This window comes from Poecilia reticulata, linkage group LG3 (assembly GCF_000633615.1).
Source record: "Poecilia reticulata strain Guanapo linkage group LG3, Guppy_female_1.0+MT, whole genome shotgun sequence".
In the NCBI taxonomy this organism is placed as follows: domain Eukaryota; kingdom Metazoa; phylum Chordata; class Actinopteri; order Cyprinodontiformes; family Poeciliidae; genus Poecilia; species Poecilia reticulata.
In genome coordinates this window covers 25637278-25659241 of record NC_024333.1, presented here as the reverse complement: position 1 = coordinate 25659241, position 21964 = coordinate 25637278, and the positions used below count along the sequence as shown (strand labels likewise).

Below are 21964 nucleotides of genomic sequence, written 5' to 3'. Positions count from 1 at the left end.
CACACACACACACACACACACACAAGAGTGAACTCTTCTGCAAGGCATTAGGATGTTTTTCTCTGGGGCAAAGGTTTTGGGAAAGCCCCTTCAATCTGAGGCCATGACCATGTGGTCAAGTTAAAACACACACTTTCAGAATAAAGGTTTCCTGCACAAAAAGACCGTCTTTGTAATTAACTTTGAGGTCAACCATGAGCTGCAAAACACACAAATCATCGGAATGGAACTTTTTTTTTTTTTTTTTAAAGCAAGGGGTGATCTGTTGTTTTTCACTGTCATTAAAAATCCCCTACAGTGCTCTTCACAGTTCCTTTTTTCAATTTTAGCTGCACATCATCCAGGAATTACCAATCCCAAATTGTGCGTTTGTGCACGGAGAGAATAGTTCTGCCTTGTTTGCTGGTTAGAGGGAGAGAAACGGGACACCACAGGGCCCACCATGGTCACAGGGTTTTCTTTTTTCAGGTACTTGCTGAAAATATCTCAAGAGATTTGCTGAGTTGTGAGGACGGAAATATGCTGTCGCGTTCTGACAGCGGGCAGAAACAACAGGACGCAGCCACTTTTTGGTCCTCAGCACCACACTTCATGGGAACCACTGTGCCGTGTAAATAAGGGGAGGCGTAAAATTCCACATGTTGGAAGTTTCATTGTTATCGTAACAAAACACGCTTACGGATYCATTACAGATGGTGGAATTTGCTGCCTCATTTGCTTTGTCTTTTTATCCTAACAAGAGTATTTCAGTGGTTGATCAGCCATCATTTCTACAGGAAATTGTCAGACCATAAACAAAAGAAAATAAAATCTCTGAAGTAACAAATGGTGAGACATACCACCATAGAACAACAGAGGGATGCTTTTGAAGCATGTGCAGTCTTATTTGCATGCTTTTCCATGCTTCTAGCATTTAAAAATGTTAAAAATATATATCTTTGGCCAGAAGATGGCACTTGATCACATCATAAACTGAAAAGATTTTATATTTTATCCTCTGAGGATAATAACTGTTGGCAACAATTGAGTTAGATTTGACAAGATTGCCCGAAACATAGAAGGATCCTTAAAAAAAAAGAGAAGAAAGCAATGCTTAAAATCAATCTGAACTGTTTTTGTGAGATATATACCAGAGGACATACTCAGGCAGATGATGAGGCTTTAGGCTGATATCACAGAGGCCAACATATCCTAAATAGGATAAAAATACACAAACACACACTCTCAGATCAAAAACTAGTGTGAAAGCCTACAATAACCGAGCAAGTAGAAAAAAAACTGAGGACATGGCCTCAGCACAGATAATGGATAACACATGTTATTGGCTGTGCAGTATCTTACAGTCATGGAAAATATGAGAAATAAGGAGTGCAGCAGAGCCAAGCCGCTGTTGGCCCCTACTGCAACCAAACAAGGCCACTCATGAATCCATCACTTTAAGACTTCCATTTTCTGAGCACACCTGCACTATCAGAACACCAAATCTAAGGGGGTAATGTTCCTGAGATCCAGATTGCTGATGGGAAGTTTTATAATAACCAGATGTCTGCTTGGTGGGTTTCGACTGCCGTCTGATTTGTTGGGGGAGGAAATAAAAAGGCTCTCTACCGTAGTTGGTCAATGTAAACAGTCCTGCTGTGCTTTTTGTTGCCTTTTTGGCTCTTATTTCATGTTAGCAGCTTTAGACCCATCTTCAAATTATTTATTGTAGCGATTAGAAAAGGGTTGTTGCCAACTGCTGCTCTGATCTAATAGGCTGAGGTACTGGGTCTGTGTATTAGAAACAATCAATGCAATCAGACAGGTCTTTACTCATAGCAGTTTCAAGTTGCAGGTCTTGATCAATTAAGGTGTTCCCTCAAGGTTCTGTTTTGGGACCCTTGTTTCTATATGCATTCTCCTTCAACACATTTTTAGAACTTTTAAACGTTATAATACGCTTTAAATCTGATCTTTTTTTTTTCTTTTATTCCAAATAAAAGTGCAAAGATTATCAAAAACGGGACGCCTGAAAATCTTCAACTAAAACAAAAGATGATTTGTTCAGACACCAGTCGCAATGAAATACTTGCTCCTTTAGTGTATGCTATATCTTCCGAAACCTTGGGGTATAACCTGAGCGAAGACGTATGCGAGATGTCCCTCGTTAATCTACGATTCTCTACGAAGATAAAAAAACAGGATGAAAAAAATTGAGCTCCGGTTTCATGGTGATAACAGAAAGTTATTATACATGTGCAGATTTCATCAAGACTTCATTAGGCAGATTCGTCATTTATGTGCCTACATAAAAGATCCTTGGAGTACCTAAAGGTTGTTCAAAGAGCCTCCATCTGGTTTTTGATATCAAGTCATCCAGGTTTTCATGTCACATAGCTTCTATCTGACAGGAAAGTTACAATGGCTTTAGAGTACAGCATAAGTTAGATTTTTTTTTTTACTGTGCTCTAAATGAACAAGCAGTCAGCAACAGCAGCTCCATGACTGTAGAATTTTGAAAAACTCAACTTCCCAATCTATTCATTGGTATTTTAATGAAAAAAAGGCAATGCAAGACCAATAGTTTCCACTTAATCTGAAGAAAGAAGGAAAATCTTCTATTTTTCCTGGTTTACACTGGGGTAAACAAGTAAGCTCAGAAATGCTACGGCACCAATCTGTGTACCAAGTATGTTTGCACTTATTTAAAGGCCTGTTTCAGTTTATAAAATGTTGCACGCAGCAACTTATTTATGAATGTGTTCCTCAGTAAATGTTTCAGTATTAGTCAATGGAAATTACACCCTGCTGGGTCCCTCTCTATAAACAGGTTTGATCTTTAAAATTAAGAACACCGCGTTATGGTGAAGGCAGTAACATTGTGAAAAAAGATGTCAGAAGCTGTAGACTAATATGCCTGCCCATGGGGATGAGTGAATGTTTTGTAGATGTCATAATGCCTCTCTGGTTGCGTCTGCCTTTGGTTTTATTTCTGTGCTTTAAACTTACAAGTTTCTCAAACAGACCCTAAAAAGAAGGACCTTTTCATGCATATTTGGCAGCAGTGTCCCTCCAAGCTGCCAGAGAACCACATTCTTTTTATGGAATAGAAGGAGGCAAGAAAAGAGAAGAAAGAAAGGAGACATGAGCAAAAGAAGGAAAGAAAGAGGGAAAAGCTTCACATACCACAACTCCCCAAACTCAACAATCTATTTGGTTCGTTTAGACGACCTCACAGTCTGTCCAGCTACCAGACCACATTCCATAAACGAGCAACGCACAAACTTGCATTATACCCTGCATTGAGTTAGTAGCACATGATGTGTAAACTACTTTATTCAACATACATGTGTTTTTATAAAACAAAAAACTGGACRAAAGACTGAACGGTGACTGTTGGTTAAAAATGACTCATCACWAAACCACAGAGTTCAGTAATATTCATTGTGACAAGCTTCTTTCTTTGGAGCTATACCAAAMATGCCAACTGCCTTTCCATCCACTGTTCTTGTTTACATGTTTAAAATAAGTTTACATTTACTAGCATAATATTATTGTATGTACAGAGTGGTCTCCACAAAGGTTTTTATAACTAATAGCAGAACCATCCATCTGTGCTGAAACAAATGTGCCTTTAATGCCATGGTCCAGACACCAAGTGCAAGTTCCAAGTCATGCGGTCTAAACTTTCACAGACTTGGCCTTCCTCTAATATTTATCTGTGCATATTCACGACCACAGAGAGTCAGATTAACTGACTGCGGTGCAGAAGTGTTTCCTGTTTTGGGCTCAGCCACATCCACAGAAGTTCTGCAGTCCCTCACCGGTGTTGGCTGCTGCTGCACACCCGTTGGCTGCTAAGTCATAGTTTTGTTTAAAGATCCTTCATCATGAAGGAGACAATTACAACACATCCCTCATAATTTTGTTCTGCATTATTTATTTTTTTAGCAATGCAGACTTAGTGCCGTTCTCATTTTGTGGCTTCTGCAGACTAGATGGAGAAATATTACTACAGACCTACAGCCTTGGCTCAGCCAGTAGCTGCACAGAGAGCCAAAAGCACCACAATTTAAAACAGAAATCCTTAAATAGTTATGTGATAACTTAAATACCCTTTGAAATAAATATGATGRATACTTCAATGTATTCATATAAGGTGGAAATCAGTTCAAATTTGAACAGTGTGCTAAAAATATAATAATTTCAATACTTATTTAAACATTTCAGGGTGTTCATCAAAGTTAGTGGGTGTGGCTAATACTGAGAGCAGGTGATTGCAAATTGCTGTGCAAATTCACCAATCAAATGTGATTCTATTTAACACAAGCTATCGTGACATGTCAAATTATTTCAAGGTYGACTTTAGCACATGAAATATGACATCACACTACAGAAATAAGTAAGGTTTTTAAGGCTTTAAAACATCAGTTTGTGTCAATCTATTTATCTCACTGAAATGAGTTACTGAAATAAGTGAACTTCTGTATAATAACCAAATTTATTGAACGGGTCTATACAATAATTTGACAAATGATTTACTGGTTGGATTGTGGCACTTTCAAACATTGATGCAAGATAAAAGTGTTAAAGGTTGGAATTAAATACAGTCAGGTGTTTTGTGAGTATTAATTAGAAAGTAAAGTTAGTCGGCCCAGATTTAGGTACCTTAGCTTAAGATRCATCAATCCAATGAACTAAATTCTTCAGATTGAATTCTATTTTGGTTTTTGGAAAATGTTCCTTGTTTTTAGTGGTGTCTTAGTTTAAAATAAAATCCCTCCTGGCTTCCGGACTTGGGTCACCCTGCGAATTCCCTTAAGTTTTTCCATCACAACAGTTTAATCTGAAGGACTGAGACTCACAGRTCACCAGCATGCCTTAAAATYTCCATTAAGCATAGGACAAACCAACAGACAGTCTGGGTGTGGTGCCCACATAAAAATAGACAGACTTTACTAAACAGGCTCTACTTAAAATACTTTTTAAACCATGTCACAAAAAAAGATTACTAGCAAGACATGAACTTCAAATTTGACTTCTTGAAGAATAAGCAACTTGGTAAATGCTTTAAGCTTTTCAATTATTTAGTCCAGATGTTTTGCTGGGGCCCCTCTAAGACTGATGTTGTAAACTATAATGACCCCACGCTCAAGGCTTGACAGTGTCAACATAAGTTGTCCAACCTGACTTCATGAACCCAGTGACCTGAGCTTAAAGTGGGTTGAACATAACCGAGATCTACAACAAAAGAGCAAGCAGGGGATTTCAGGAGAATTTCCTCCTGATATGAGAGCAGCCCCCGCTTAAGAGAGTGAAATGTAAAAAATATATCTATACTTGGATCAATCTTTTACAGATACTGTTAGAAATTGTAAAAAAAAAAMAACTAAAAAAAACATGTGCATTACATTCGAACCTCTGTTTTTGAATTTTAACTAAAATAGTTATAGCAAGTTATTTATTCTCCTGTTGAGTAACCCTCATGCACTCATGCAATATTTCACAGTCTGCAAATCATCAAACACAAGACTGCAGAAATATGGTGCAGTCTTTAGGTTGGCAAAACGTGGCTTCTGTTCTCACATCCCTCTTGTTTTTCACACCTCACCCTCAGAGATATTGACACTGGGCGTGAGAACCCGGTTTGAGTCAGGAAACACTGATTCATAGAGCCAGCCTTATGACAGTGGGCGGCTAAGCATCTTTGCACCACATCTAGAAGATAAAAAATAAATGAGTTACATCATGTATGTGGTGCTAATCTGATCTGTTTTTTTTTCTGTTTCCAAATAGTCACAAATTGGCATAATTGTTTGGGAAACATGAAGCGATAGAGATAATCCCTATGTTCTCTYATCTAATCCTACATTTCATACTTTCTGAACAAGCTATTCTATTCTTCGGATTGAATTTTATTTGACMAAAAGAAAGAAATTCATTTGTTACGGTGAAATCATGTATTCCTTCGTTGATTGGGTCCCACAAGATTCCGTCCTTGAAACAGCTATGTTCACATTTTTATAGTAAGCATTTGTCAAATATTTGCAGATGTGTCCAAAAAATGATTTTTATAACAAAAAATGTCCAAGACACATCTTTGATTGTTACATAGACTCTAAGTCATATACAGGATGGTCTTTTACTTAATACTTTTGCTGTAYTATAATCAGGAATATGTTATTGTGGCAGCATTGTTTAATTGTGATGATTATATCAACTGATTAATTTTCCTGACACTTTTCTTACCATAATGTTGCTCCAGACTGCCAAACTTTTTCATCCTCTATTCTAGACCCAGTAAGATTGTAATGCTGATGCGTTGCATCTTCATTCTATACTTTTCCACATGTTGATTATTGCATAACTGGTTGGTCATTCTGAAATCGATTTAATCATAAAATAATATCCGTTCAAGAAAACTTTAAAAGCTGTTAATTAAAAGTCTGTCATGGCACCTTTTGAACATTTTGGAAAACCTCAGTTGGTGTAAGAATTTCACTCATTTTAAATTTTTGCTATATAAATAAGTTTTACAAGGTCTTACTCCACCCATTTTAGAGTTTATTTTTATAACAGAGGACTGGCAATGYAACTTTAAGGGAGTTCATATTCTATCTTTAAAGGCTCATTATAAATGATATACAAAGAAACATTTTATCTGAACATTAAACCTTTGTGTATTTAACACTACTGTGTTGTTAGGCATTGTTGTCTTCAGTCTCTCTGGGTTTAATGTGTTTTATTAATTTTTTAATGTAATGCTAGCCACTTGTCTGACAGGTTTAAAGGATTTTACTATGTTCATTTATTTGCACTCTCATTTAAATCAATRAATAAAATTAAAAATATGGAACAAAATGTTGTGTGGAAGCTCTGATTCTCCATTACCACGTACCTCAACATCCTGCAGGCTGAAGTCATTCTGGTCTTTAAAGTTAGCGGCCCCGACACTCAGCTCCATCAGCATCTTGGCAATCTCAGGCTTTATTGCTGCAGTCAGCCTGCTGGCCGCCTCCATGACGTGTTCCTGCACGTCCTTCAGTTGCATAGCTGCTTTGGAATAGTGAGAGTTCCTGAACACGCTGCTGAACAGGTCTGTAAGGAAGGCGCTGGCCCTGCAGAACACGTTGAGAGCATCCAGATATTTGGAGATGCCTTGCTGGATGTCGGCAACAGCGGTCGTGGTGCCAGAGCCAGGTGGGTGGCAGCTGCCAGGAATGCCCACCCCAGTGCCCATGGGTGAAGAAGTCAGAGAGGCGCTCAGGGTCCGGCTCAGCTCAGGCATCTGGTACTGCTGGTGCTGCTGCACTTTCTGCTTGGACCCGCCAAGCAAAAAGCGACGCTTGTAGTCCATTTTACTTTCCTGTGCACTACAACAATACATAGGTGGTGCAACAGCACCGGAAGCTCCTGTCTTTCGTCGTCTGTTTCCCACAGAAAGCAGTCTGGGCCGGTCTCACAAAAACACTCAGTCCGAGAGTCCTTCAACTGGTCAAGTTAAGTCGAGAGACAGCTCAAGGATTCCACCTGCCAGAGGTTCATCTTAGTGTGCCTTGTGAAGTGGCAATAAAAAAAAAATTTTAAAAAAAGTGTGATTGAAAGCCGACAGGCTGAGTAAAATGTTTACATGCAGCCCTGCTGCAGATTCTTCATGCCTGGCTTAGAGAACAAGACACACCCCAGCCTCTCGGTTTCCAGCTTCAAAAAAAACTATCATAATAGAGAAGGAAAAGTATCACAGCAAAGTTTTAAAGTGCATTAACTTTCCTTCAGAATGGGAAAAATATTTCTAAKACAGTATACAACATTCACATATGTATTTACATATATAATCTTATACCAGCTTTACACTAGTAAAAGTAGAAAACTCGTTTAAAAGCCAAAAGCAAAAAAAAAAATGCATCCATGGAAAAAGACACACTGGTCAACAGCACAAAGGGGAAAATGACAATTCTTAAAAAAGCGAATAAATTCTGGAGTCAGAAGATGCGACTGTTTTGTTTTCAGTGGGAAGCAAAAAGGCAGACAGATCCAGTCCGTCTCAAATCCTTTTCACAAAGCAGGACGCTGCAGGCAGTGAGCGCGCGGCCAGCTGTTGGCTCTGTCTGCCTGTCTGAAGTCTCCCAGCAGCGTCCCGGTGTRTTCCCCGTCTGCTGGCTGAGGTAGATATTACCCACGGAGGAAACAAGTGTGCTTCCAGATCTTGCCGTTTTCTGCGGATGCAGATTAGAGCGACGAAAGCACAAATGTATCTGTAAGGCCTCTAGGTCATCTCCTGAGGGAGGAAGAGGCAGAGCAACAGAAGATAGGGTTAGCATCAAGTCAGAGAGGAAGGATGAGCTTCATCTCATCTGCTTCACTGGTGCATTAAAAAAACCTCATAGATTCRAAAGGTCACTTTCAAAGTAATAAGAAATATTAATTATGTAATCACAATAATGASCCRGCAAACACACTTGTAAATAAGTAGCTTTGAAACCAATTTATGGACAGCCTGTAWGAAAAAATATTTTTAGAAAAACAGAACCGAGATAAAAGGCTGACGTGGATGGAAACTTTATTTCACAAGAGAATCTTAACAATACAGTCATCCATTTTCATCTGTTTTGCAAGAGTTTTGTTCCCTTTTTTTGCTGTAAGACAAAACACACTTCTCATATTTCATCACATTGTTGGCCACCAATCATTCAACATTTTATATCTAAATTCACAATTCAACAACTTCCTACAGAACCACAACAAATAATTCTAATCTACTGCAATATGATGTAAAGTCTATAGTTTTGCTTTATTAAACAAGGAGGTATACGGCAGAATGGCTTAAGTCCTAWTTCTCTGAGATCTGCAGTAATATCTTATTACAGCTGTGGTTTTAATGTGCATTTCCAGACGATTACTAACATCTTTTTACATCTCTGCAAGAAAAAACAACAAAAAACTTTCAAGCAGTGTCTGATTTAGCAGAAAGCAGCTGCAGAGACATTCCTGCAAGACACCATTGTTGGAAATCACTGTGGGGTCTTTGAGTTTTACTTGGTGGGAGTCACAATACTCCCATTCTCACTCATCCATCTCACTCTGGCCTCTTCACTTGATTAGAAATATACTACTTTCACTCTTAGTCATACTACACAGTAAAAAATACTGAGTTATTGGTTAATATTCTATAAAATATAGAATATTAGCGGAACTGCAAACCATCCAGTCACCGAACACCAGGGTTATCACTCAGTGGAAAACAGACCGTTATCTTCAGACGCCGTGCTTGGAGCTCCCATGTTTGGTTACAAGTTAGAAAAAGCAACTTGCGGAAAAWGAACACCACCCCAATTTGATAACACCATCCAATGTGCCGTTACTGTGAGCTAAGCAGCTGTGTGGTCGTCCCACATGTGCAACAGCTTCCATTACACATCTCCACCAGAATGCTCCTGACCTCTAAACCTCACTTCCTTTTACAAACAGGGGCTATGGCAAGCAACAAAAAAAAAAAATCAGGCCACCCTTATCTGTCTGGTACCAGCACAGAGGGAAACCACTGACCTTTTGAATGGATGGGGCAACATGTTTTCTACTGTAACACTGCGTAAGTGTTGCTTTGCATCCTAATTATTATTTTTAAAAGTTCCTTTCAGGATACCTCAGTTACAGACACAGTTAGCCCTGATGTGAGCAGCATTATTGTTGTTTTGGTCTGCCTGTGATTCATTATCCAAATACACAGGATGTGCTGGTCCAACAGACCACATTAGTGCCTTTATATATTTTGACAAAACGTGGATCAGATATCAAATGAATGCAATGCTTCAGGTTACATTTCAGTCAACACAAGATGTTTTATCATGTATTCAGAAGACCTTTCCCAACCTAACTATATTGCAGCTGTGCTACAGCTATATCCTTTTCATTACATCTTAAAATTATTTATTAAAACCAGACATCTTTAAACTGATGATCCAAACAAGGACAGRAGTGTGTGATGGATAATACTGTAAAGGCATACCACGGTGTCAAACAGAAGAAAATTCGGACCATTTTTAAAAAACTGAGAATATTACCGCCAGATTTCTACATATCATTCAAAAAGCTGAAAGGTACTTTAGGTATAACAAACAAGCAGCTAAAAGATTTAAAACAGTCACATAATTAAAACCAACATATCCACATAATAAAGACTTAAAACTGATTGCAGTAGCTGCAAAATCTGGATTTTTATTTTCCTGCCAGGACATTGGCAAAAAATAATGAACAATTATTAAGGTGGTTGGCAATTTAACTAAAARGATTAGCAATTTAGGTGCAATTACAAAGAAGTTTTTTTTCTGAGACTCAGGGCAGTTATCTGGTGCAAGAGTGCAGGCCTCTTAATCCCTAGGATTACAGGCACAGTCAGAATCTGCAAGGTGCCCCTCAATGCCTGCTGGTTGACATAGTTAATAGGATATTAGCCTTCGCAAGGTAAACAGTAAACCAGAGCACATTCCCCAGATAAAAAATAATATCAAGCAATTAATAAATAAAAGATAAGTTATTCCTGTTGTCAAACATTAACGTACATTTATATGATTGATTTAATCTAACAAATGGATTTGACGACACAGCAGTGTCACCTCCGCCATGAGAGGACAATGTTACAACAAGGAAAAATAAAAATAAATTCAAGCCAACACAGAGAGAAAACATGCAACACTCTTGGTAAGGAAATATAAATAAAACTATTCCCCACAACAACTCATAAATTTGAAAGGCTGTTAAAGCACCTGTCACCTGAGCTATTGATGAAGATTAATCAAAAGCAGGTATCCCTGGGATACGTGTTTGTTCAAAAGGGGAGAAYAAATCACCATGAAATGTTCAGAGTTGGAGCCCCTTCATTGTCTAAGATTCAAAACACTAACATGTGGCAAACAATCTTCACSTAACAATGTTAGCTAATCTTTTAAAAAATAATAATACACACCCAGTTTTATTACATGGTTCAAAGCTTTAACAATCTAAGTCACAGTCCATTAAGCTTGAACACAACAAGATTTCTGTTGTGAAGAGAACTCTACACTTCCTGTAGGTAACCTTATTAGAGAGTGTCAGTGGTCTACATTTCCGGCATTAATACAAAACCTCGTTAGCAGAGGTTAYCCCATAACAAGACGACATGGTATCAATATTAATGAAGCCTCTTGGCTTCTCAGAATYGCTCTGTCGTCTGCCAGCCTCCTGTTGCAGAGCTCACACCCAAACAAACACGTGTGATGGCAGCGTCTCTTTGGATGCACTGGAGCATTTCCAGCCCACTTCAACATCCCCCCTTGAACTAGAGCTGCTTGGGGCTAATGTTAGCACTATTTCCCCCACTCACCGACGTACATGTCAGCTGCTYGACTTCAACAGGAAGGGGGGTTAGGTTTCCCTCAGCCAGCTCACTGTCGCCACCAACAAAAACGTCAAGCATAGAGTGACACTAGATATGGATATAAGTATGTAGTAAACCCYGTACCAAGAATGATTTCCTCCTTCTTAAACATATAGGTGTCTGCTTAAAGTAGTGCGAGTCTAGCAACAAGCTACAAAAATGTCTGAGAGCACCGAAAGGCTTGGTCCTAACTAAGACTGCCTGACAAAAATTTATAAAATTAGAGGTGCACTAATTAACTCAAAAGAGATGATTTGCAAATTTTCTCCTCATCGATTGGGACTACTTTGTATTATCTGATTATTATAAATCGGGGCAAACAATGATCAGGGGTTCCTCAGGGATGCATTCTCAAACCACTTGTATTCAATAAAAATACACTCCCCTAGATTATGGAGTACTAMATCATCTCTTTTAATACGTATGCTGAGAACGGAGACACTGATTTCAGAATCTCTTGGCMTGTTATGACAACAAATATACCTAGAAGTACCGAAACCATAAGTAAGATGGATTATAATGCCTCAGCAAACAAAATTGATCTCCAAAGATATTAATAATCACATTGGAAGTTGAGCTCATTTTAATTTTAATTGACTAATCGCAACAGGCTGAAGTGTCCGTCTAAAACAATCAGTCATTGTGTCCTTAATATTAAAGATGAGTCAAAATTTTCTCCCATTTAATGAAGACGGAAGTCGCTAATATCGTTTCCAATAATGATGGATAGAACTCAGCACAAAACTACAGTCAAGGAGTCTAAATCTGCACAGTAGTCAAATATGTTAAATATTGTAACGTCCATATCCACCTCTGTAAAAGATCAATTTGTCAGCTGCAGCCTGTCAGATTATTAAAACACTGTGAAATTGTATCACAATAATTCTCACATTTCTGCACCCCTTGTTTGTTGAAATGTACGTTTTGATATCCTGTTGTTTTAAATGAGGTTTTAAATGGTGCAGGGTTGCTTATTTAGAGTTGCTTGTCAGGTATGACTCATCGAGACCCCTAAAGACATCAGACACCTGTTAACCTAGTTTTTCCAGGACTAGAAATGCTCCTCAGCTCCAAGCAGTTGAGCTTATGTACGGCTGTTAAGTCACAAGAAGGTGGCCTCATAGGTGGAGATGGGGCAGCTGTTACAAATGCTGACAGCTTCTTATCCATCTGCCACTGTGAGGCAAACACAAGCCCTCAGATGATTTAACCACAGGCCCAACATTAGCTCTCTCACGAAGTCTATTTTGGCCTTCACGGGCAAAACAGCTGCCCTAGAATCCACACTGCACTGTTTTTAGATGCTGCAAAAGGTTCAGTTCAAAGTAAAAAAAAAAAAAAAAAAAAGTTCTCCTCTACATCTGTTGTCAATGAAGCAAAGGAATGCAATTCCCCAGAAGCCTCTTTATGTGGATTCAAACAAACACAAAAAAGCAGTGAAGAAGAAACATTAAGTGTGAAACTTTGCTCCAAAGTATCAAGATCAGAACAAATATGCATCAATGTAGTAACTACGTTTGGAAAGCAAAGGCGGAAAGATGGGGATATTTGGCAGGAGAAGCTTTACTGAAGGAATTCGGAGCACAAAAAAGGTCACAATAAAGTCTGACAATCAGCAGACAGGTCAAGGAGGTCAGTCCAAATGACAGGACAAGTGCCATGAGCAACTGTGTGACAGGAGTGGAGCCAGGCTCCTTCTTGCCCACAAAACACAAGGAGTGTATTGTGGCAGGTCCAGTCTCCTCATACCAGCAAATTGAAAAAAAACAGACTTGTACATGCAGCTGCACAACTTTGTGAGAAGACAAGAAGGAAAAGGCCTTGGCTGCTATAAAATATTAAACAAGAATAGATTTTTTTTTTGTAGTCAGCGTTGTGCTTTTTCTGGATTTTAGTTTTGATGCTTCTTGTCCAGATTTGGTTTTACTCAAACAACAAATTCTGCTTTTATCTGATTTTTGCCTTGCAGTTTGGAACTAAAAATACATTTCTTGAAGTTCTCTGATCCTAAACCCGTTCTACTTGCTTTTAATGAAGCTCAACCTTTTTTTTTTTTTTTGGCAAACTACAGACATAAAATCAAGAGAGAAACTGTTTGTAGTGCTGCAAAAGACTATCTGTTGAAAATGTTCAGCTTTGATTTGGTAAATAACAATAGACTAGCAAGGAATAGTATGTAGTACAATTGACAGGGGCACAAAGGAAAGCCACCTGATAACGTCTCGTCAGATTTGAACCAACCTGCATATTTGAATAAAGCATAAACGTCTTTCAGCATTCACCAGTGAGCAAACAGAATAATCTCTGATATCCTCTCTAAATAGCAGTGTACAATAGAGTGTGCTTAGTATGCTCAACCAGTGGATTTCAACAAGTGAGAGCTGTGATGAAAGGCTCTGACGTCAGATCCATTCATGAAAGTCTGGTGGTAGCCTATGGGGATGAAAATGCTTCTCTCAGCCTATATCGAGCAGGCTGTATTCTGGAGTTACAATTGGTGTTGCATTCCAGCCACCAGGGAGCTATATTTTAAACCAGGACAAAACTACACCGCAGATGTGTTCTTACACTTTCTTAAAAGCCTAGTGAGTCACTAAAGACTAAGGAATTTATAAGCCCCATTGACTTTTGCTGAGCCCGAACTCAAATATGCTCAAGAAAAAGCATAAACGTTGCAGTGTTTACTGCACGGGTTAAAAAAAGATAAGCATCACATTCTCTGAGAGCAGCCCTGATTCTTGTTCTGCAGTATTCGGTCATCTCCGATGCACGAGCAGTCACGCATTTCTCAGAGAACATTTGACTGCGGGGCAAATAGCCGACCACAAGCTAACACTGAATCGGTCTCCCAGGAGATGAGAGGGAGATTTCCCAGGCCACAAGCCTTCACCCCCCCCCACCCNCCACCCCCTCCACCGCCTTATCTATAAACCCTCTTGCTGCTTCACTGTGTGGACTAGTGTCTTCTTTATGCCTTGGAAAATGCTCGTTATGTGAAGGAGCAGAGCGGTATAGAGAGCATTAACCAAAGCTGCAGCCAAAAGGCCCATGGTTACTCTGGAGGGTCTGCAGAGAGATATGGCTCAGGTTTAACAACCTTCAGTTATGCACTCCACATGTCAGCTTTTATGATCCCAACCATGTGTGGGGCACTCCACATCACCCTGAACACACCTTCACCCCCATACCAACTTTCAAATTACAGTTTAAGGTGAAACTAAAGCCCCTTTAGGTGCTAAACATACGGCCAAAGCTACAATAGAAGGGTTTAAAATAAACCATATTTGTATGCTAGAGTGGCACAGTCAAACTTCAGACCTCCTGCTTCTGAATAGCATGTTTATTTCTATGCACTCAATACTTGGTTGAGACTCCTTTTGCATAAATTAGTGTATCAATGCGGAGTGACATGGAGGCGAGCAGTCTATGGTTCGGTGTAATTGAAGCCCAGGTTGCTTTGATAACAACCGTCGGATCATCTGCATCGTTGGTTCTCGTGTCTCATCTTCCTCTTGACAGATCAGGCCAGTTCACTGTCCAATGAATCACAGTCAACAACACCATGGTCATTGAGCCAGCTTTTGGTACCTTTGACAGTGTGGGCAGGGGCAAAGTCCTGCCAGAAAATGAAATCATATCCATAAAGCTTGTAGCAGAAGGAAGTATTAAGTGCTCTAATATTTCCTGGTACATGGCTGCTGTGATTGTGGACTTCAAGAAAAACACATCCTCACGTCATCAACAGCAGCAGATGACATGGCACTCCAAACCATCACGGACTGTGGATATTTCACCCTGAACTACAGGCAACATGGAAGCTCATTTTCTCAAAACTTCTTCATAACTTTATTTTCATTCTAAAATAAAGTTATGATTATACAGTCACCTGTATAATCTAACTAACCAATAGTCCAATTATTTTCTTTCCTTAGTAGCCGATGTGTGGGATTCGTCTGTTCTTTGTGGTTCTTGATGCACAGACTCCAACCTCAGTCCACGCCTTAGAAGCTCTCCCAAATTCTTGAATTTTCCTATTCCTGCCACACTTTCTTCCACCAACTTTTTATGTTCTTTGAACGGCCAGCTTCTTTAACAATGACTTTTTGTGGCTTACCCTCCTTGTGGAAGGTGGCAGTGACCGTTTTCTGGACATTTGCTAAATCAGCAGTCTTCCCCATGGTTGTGTAGCCTACTGACCCAGACTGAGAGACCATTTAGAGACTCAGGAAACCTTTGCAGATGTTTGGAGTTAGCTACCTGATTAGGGTGTAACACCATCTGTTTCCTGTATTTAACTTTTTCACAATATTCAAATGTTCTGAGGCAGTGAATTTGGGATTTTCATTTTCTGCAAGCCATCCTCATCAAAATTACTAGATAAAGGTTTGAAACATCTTGCTCAATGTGTAAGAAATCTCTAAAACATTCATTTTCTGAATAAAATAAATATTTAACTTTTCATGAGATGTAAAGTATCTTCCACTTTGCAACTATGTTCTACTTTGTAGATCCCCATAAAATACATTGAAGCTTGTGACAAAATGTGAACGAGTCCAAGCAGCACAAATACGTTTGAGAGCCACTGAATGCAAGAGCTGAAGGCCTCGAGTTTCAACAATTTCCAACAGTCTTTCAAGTTAGATAGTTGTGTTGAAAACAAGCATCAAAGCACAGAATACATGAAACATTGATGCATTGAAGGTGAACCAAGGTAGCTGCTTCGTAATGCCAATCGTGCTGCTTTTACAAAAAAAATACTTACGTGCTGTCCAAAGGTACATTCAAAGCAAATTTGACAGAACATTGTAAGCATCACTTTGAAAGATATCTTAATAATAAAAAAAAATGCTTCCTTTAACACAGTGTTTTCTGGAAGAATTCCTTTTCTGTTGGTAAAAAGATTGGCAAAAGTTAGGAAACCAAATCTGGAACACTTGATTCAGTACTGCCAAGGAATTCCAAATACCAACATGACCTGATTTACCCCCCGACCCACTCCATCTCCCACAGGAGACGCCACTGCAGAAGTCACCTGTATAATCTTAAACCGTGCACCAACAATAACACTAGAAAGCTCCTTTGTTTAAGGAAGCATCCCTGGAACTCCACCCGAGGCAAGCACAAACAGTAATCTTGTGACTCTATGTTGACTTCCTCACACATGCATCCGGATTGAATATAAGACTGAGGAAAAGTGTCACTTCCAGTCGTATCACATGCTGGTGGAAAAACATGAGGCAGAGCAGCACTCCAACAGCTAACACGGGCCTAACCTTTCAGATGACTGTGCCACCAAACACACTGAGCTTAAGCAGAGACAGGAATTTTATAGAGCCAAGCACGTACTTCCATGACGACACAACTGAGCCAGATGTCAACACAAGCAGTACGCTCGCGGCTTTTATGGAGGTGCACCAGCTTGCCAAACCCAACAAAAACAAGGAAATGCCTCCATCTTTAACAGCTTTATTTCATGCCAAATCTAGGTGTTTCCTTTTGGCATCAATTAAAACTACAACTGACTTATGATTAATATAGTATTACACTAAATTTAGTCTAAAAGTAGAACCACTATAACAGGCCTTAGACTGACCAGGCAACCTCACAGTCATTTACTTTTTGACAGTGGGAGGAAGCTGGAGTATCCGCTTGGTGGCACAGTTGTTAGCACTGGCGCCTTACAACAAGAAAGTCCAGGAATCAGATCCCTGCCAGGGCCTCTCTGTATGCCGTTATTCTCTCCAGGGTTTCCCCCAGTGTATAGGCCTGGCGGCCGCCATGCTTTACTAGCGCCACCGCCAGGCTAAGCCTTTCAGGTTAATTTATTTTTTTAGGAAAATAAAATAAAATGCCTTTTTTTAAAGCCGGATTGCAAGTGTTTCTGTTGCTCCGAGCGTTTCAGATTTATTCCTAAAAGATATGTGTATAGAAGATATGTTCATAGTTTACGCATTTAAAGCCGGACCAATCACACCGCTGGGCCTCTGCGCGTTGCCTCGCGCGCTGCAGCAGCTGGATGTCTAAAGTTAACCTCAGCGCGGATCCCACGCTCCTCCTTTCACTCGAACTGGACACAGGCTGACCGCTATGGATATTTACATCAACCCCCTGTGAGGAATTATAATTAGTTATGAGGAGTTATTGATTAAGGTAAGAGTTTAAACCCACCGCGTTAGCTCTGGTTGAGCAGCTCTACGTGAACCGCAGGAATAACTTGTAGTCGCGCTTTCAGAGGTCCATTGAGCGAGCGGTGAGAATGATGGATATTTGTGAACAAAACATTATGCGGCGTTTACATCTCAACACGCTGCCCAGCGTTTAGCCCCGTCTTCCCTGTAAAGTTTAGGTCTGTGTTCGCGGTTGGTCGGTGCGTTAGTGGTTAACGGCCCAGTGCTAATCACTCATCGTGCAGGTTTAACCAGGTGAGGAGCTTTCGCGCTCTCCTCGCAGTCACGCATCACGCTGATTTTATATTATTATTACTAGTATTATTTTTCCGGTTACATTAAGCACCAAACCGTATCAAATGTTTTGCCCTTTTAGTCAGACAGAGTTCATGTGCGCGGCCACCGGACATCTGAAAAACTCGTCCAGAAACGACCAACCAAAATAGTTTCYGTGTCCCCTTGTTGAAAACTCAACAGACATGAAATGAAAGAGTTACTAAAGCCACATTAGCAGCATTGAATTAAATCTCTCATTTGTTGCGCATCTCTGTGCAGTGCAGCGGGTTTAACTCATAATGCAGGGCCGGTCCAACGCTGCATGAGGCCTGGAGCAGAATATGACTTAGGGGCCCTTTTGTTGCTAAAAACATCAGCACCTCTAACAGCTTCTGTGTTAGATTTAGTGAAGTCTAGGACAGGGGGAGTAGTTTAACTGGMAAACCTAAAAAGCAATAAATTATAACTGCAGCTTACTAATTTGTATTTGTGAACAAACAGAGCTGACACTCAAAGATTAAACTCAGCATCAGATTGTAGCTGAGGCAACAAACTAATCTGACTATGAATATTGTTCTTTGAGCTTCTACAAAGTAAACTTGCCAGCTCCTTAAAATCTTACATATATATGTTAAATAATTTAAAGTCTTTTAATTTATATATGCTGAAGCCATAATGTCAAATTTAGCAGCAATGATAATCTCAATAAACAAATGCTACATTTATATATCTGTGGTCTATGTTAAAATATTATCATTTATGGGGCCCCTGAAGCTCTGGGGGGCCTGATGGAGCTGCTGACTTAATTTGGATTTAACAGAAGTGGACATAATTGATATTTATTTTAATTGTATTTTTTGATTGGTTGTTTTTAAGACTAGTTGTGGGTTTATATAGCAGTTCACTGACGATGTTTTCCCATAACATATAATTACCCAGAGATATTTGTACTTTTATTGTCTACTTAACATCTTTTAATACAAAAACACGGTGGACCGCCAGTGGACCGCCTCAGTGCCCTTACCACCGGGCTTAGCAGGTTTTCTGGGGGAAACCCTGCCATGCATATTCTTTCAATTATAAAAATGTTTACTAAATCAATTCTTCAATATCTGTTAGAAAATCATAGCTGCTTGCAATAACTAACATTTCCTTAAAACAACTAAAAAGGAAAAATCTGCAATCAGTATCATCACAAGAAAGTTCCTAGGTGTAGATTAAGGTATTGGCTTAAACAAGATTCTCGTGTTATAATTACCTCAAAAAGAAAAAWTWGTGTATTGATATAAATGTTTAAAATAAAAAATGTCACTGGACATAGATGTTTCAATTTAAAGCAGAAAAGCGACAATTATTCCTTCTACAACAAGCATTATTATTATGCTTAGGATAATGATGTCAATGACATTTATTTATTTTTGATTGATACAAGAGGTTGGATAAAAACGAATAAATACTTTCTGAATTTAGCAGTTTAGAAATAAATAAGCTTATTGCTCAGAATATTACATTTTTTTCAGTTCTGCTCTTCAAAGGGCGACGAGTATAAAAACTAACACTTTAACATCAAGAGACTATAATAGCAATACATGTCCAAYGTTGGTGGACTTTTTGTTATCCAAAAACAAACTATTATGCGATGTTTAAAGTGCAAATACAAAACTAGAGTGAAAACATCATGCTTACTAAAAACCCAAAAGTACGAAGAAAATTTGTTTTATAAAAACAAAATGGTGATGGCGGCAATCGTCCGTTAGTTAAATAGTACATAAGATATAAAGTAAAATCACACAAATCAGAATTCCTTTTCAATACAGAGAARATTATTTGACTAAAAATGATCACATGAACCCAGCTTACAACTGCTATTGACTGCATCACAAGTTACTGAAACAATAGCTCTAACCTTCAAATGGTTAATCAGTCCACTAACCAAGGCTTTTACCTTAAAAATAAGAAGTGATGGGTGGGGGTCCGTGTTATTTTGCAATTGGAAATATTTCCAAACGACAAACTTTCTCATTCTTTTCAGCCAACTAATCAGAAAGTCCACACAGTTGRAGAAAAAACTGTCAGTTTGGCATCTCATTAAATGCACTTTATTATGCCATAGAAAATGTTCCACAGAAAATTTTAAGTTTTGAAACCTTGGAATACTTTGACAMTGGCCCGTGCATAGTCTGTAACAAATGGTGGATTTTTTTTTTTTTTTTAATAATCCCACTTCAACAAGAACCACACCCCACATGGTGTGAAGAAAAACCAAAATAGATTCTACAACTCCACAAAGAACTTCATATGCAATTGCTTCAAATGCAGAACTAATACTATTTGCACATTTCTAAGAGATGCTCTGCATTATTCTTCGCAGTAGGGATATGTGGAAAAACAGCCAAAGAAGTCTCTAGGCGTTGTGCAGATACCGATCTATGATATCAGCGCATATTTTAACACCTGTAAGGTACTGCTGCTCTCTACATGTGACTTAAACCAGCGAGGGCACTCCCGCGACAACACCACCTAATGCTACGGCTTAATCCTAAATCTTCAGCCAACACAAGACCAACAATTTTGTTGGACTTGTTGTCCTAAAACGTTTCTTTTGCGACAAGATCACTATTTAGCAGGAYGGTGTGAAAGAATCCCCCCAAGCGCTCCAAGCCGGTTTCACCGAAACTCCCTGGGATGACATGGCACCAGTCATGGGAACACTATGTCGCAGCTATTAATAAGGCATTTTAACGCCCTAAATGCAGTGTCGCCGGGAAGGCTGCTGCGGTATCAGTGCATCATTGGGACAACCGTTTGAAGAGGCAGTGACAGCGGAACGCCGAGGCCTACACACACCGTCCGTCCACGGCTGGGTCCGTTGACACTCTCCCGGTGGACACACACAACCTCCAACCCCCATCTGATAGAAAAAAAAATATCACCCGAATTCAGTTTCCCCCATAACCATCAGCCGACTAAAACTGTCAGCACGACAACAAAATGTGCCGCGACATGACGTAAGCCCAGTCTTTGTCACCCGTTTGAATAACGTTAACCTACATCTCGGTTTTTCCTCGACTGGTCATTGCCGACAGCGGCACATAACTTTGGACCGAGATCGCCCAGGTCCGTTATCGGACACAACGACTAAGTCTCGGTCGTTTGCTGAGGAGGACACATCCTCTCGTATTTCCTGCTCTGCTTCGGCTAAACGTAATCAAGATGTGGATGAAATCTGAGGCAGTGTGTGCCAGTGACAACAAAAATAAACGAGAGCGCCAACCGCTCCTCCTTCGCTAGCCTTCGCGGAGACGCTTCATCAGCAGGCATCATGCTGGGGTCGTGGGTACTAAGAAATGATCGTCGATACTCACAGAAACTCAAAATACGTCCAAAATTATGCKGGAGATTATTTCCCGATTCCCCGTGGAAATGTAAGTTTGTGATGGTAGCGAAAATCGCAAGTACGCTTGCGTGAGTGAGGTGCGTCCGATAATAGACGCATCAGGAATGCATCGGTACTAAGCAGGCTAGCCACGAAGCTTAGCCAGCAACTGTTAGCTAATCAGCTAACCCTCTGCGACACGAATGTAGGCGCTGCGAGAGAGAAAAACAAGCAAATGCTGACGGCCAGGGGGCACTTCTTTATTGTCTGTCGTTTTCATCGTGATGAAACCTAACAGCCTCCATAAAACACACCAAAAATGTTAACTTAATCAAAGCATAGCTCACCAGCTCTTGGCATCCACCCTCTTGACAGCGAATTCCCTGTCTGTGTGTGACCGCAGTCAAGAGCGAGTCAATAAGAATTAGCACTTCCGGTGGAGCTTTTAAAAATAAAACCGATATATGTCGTATAAACCGCGTTTCCTGTTAGTAATTAGTAAGGTATTTTTGCGTTTAATTACCTTATATCTATTGTTTTTTTAATCAAACTTACTTAATTCTAGTTGACAGGAATAAGTGTAGGCTATTATTGTCTGTCTGCCTGCCTGCCTGCCTGTCTGTCTGTCTGTCTGTCTGTCTGTCTGTCTGTCTGTCTGTCTATCTATCTATCTATCTATCTATCTATCTATCTATCTATCTATCTATCTATCTATCTATCTATCTATCTATCTATCTATCTATCTATCTATCT

General features: G+C 39.6%; 1 protein-coding gene across 2 annotated transcripts in view; it reads right to left on the bottom strand.

Annotated features, from left to right (window-relative positions):
* The window catches only part of garre1 (granule associated Rac and RHOG effector 1), a 34299-nt gene extending 12653 nt beyond the window's left edge, over nucleotides 1-21646 (bottom strand). The window contains exons 1-3 of one of the 2 annotated variants that reach the window (XM_008405537.2): nucleotides 21559-21590; nucleotides 20683-20746; nucleotides 6878-8257 (exon numbers count right to left, since the gene is read on the bottom strand). In XM_008405537.2, the coding sequence (XP_008403759.1) occupies nucleotides 6878-7366 (489 nt within the window). In that variant the 5' untranslated portion in view covers nucleotides 7367-8257; nucleotides 20683-20746; nucleotides 21559-21590. Of the gene's footprint in view, nucleotides 1-6877; nucleotides 8258-20682; nucleotides 20747-21558 lie in introns of both variants that reach the window. The other variant, XM_008405536.1, reaches the window with a different exon arrangement.
* Between the last annotated feature and the right edge of the window lie 318 nt (nucleotides 21647-21964).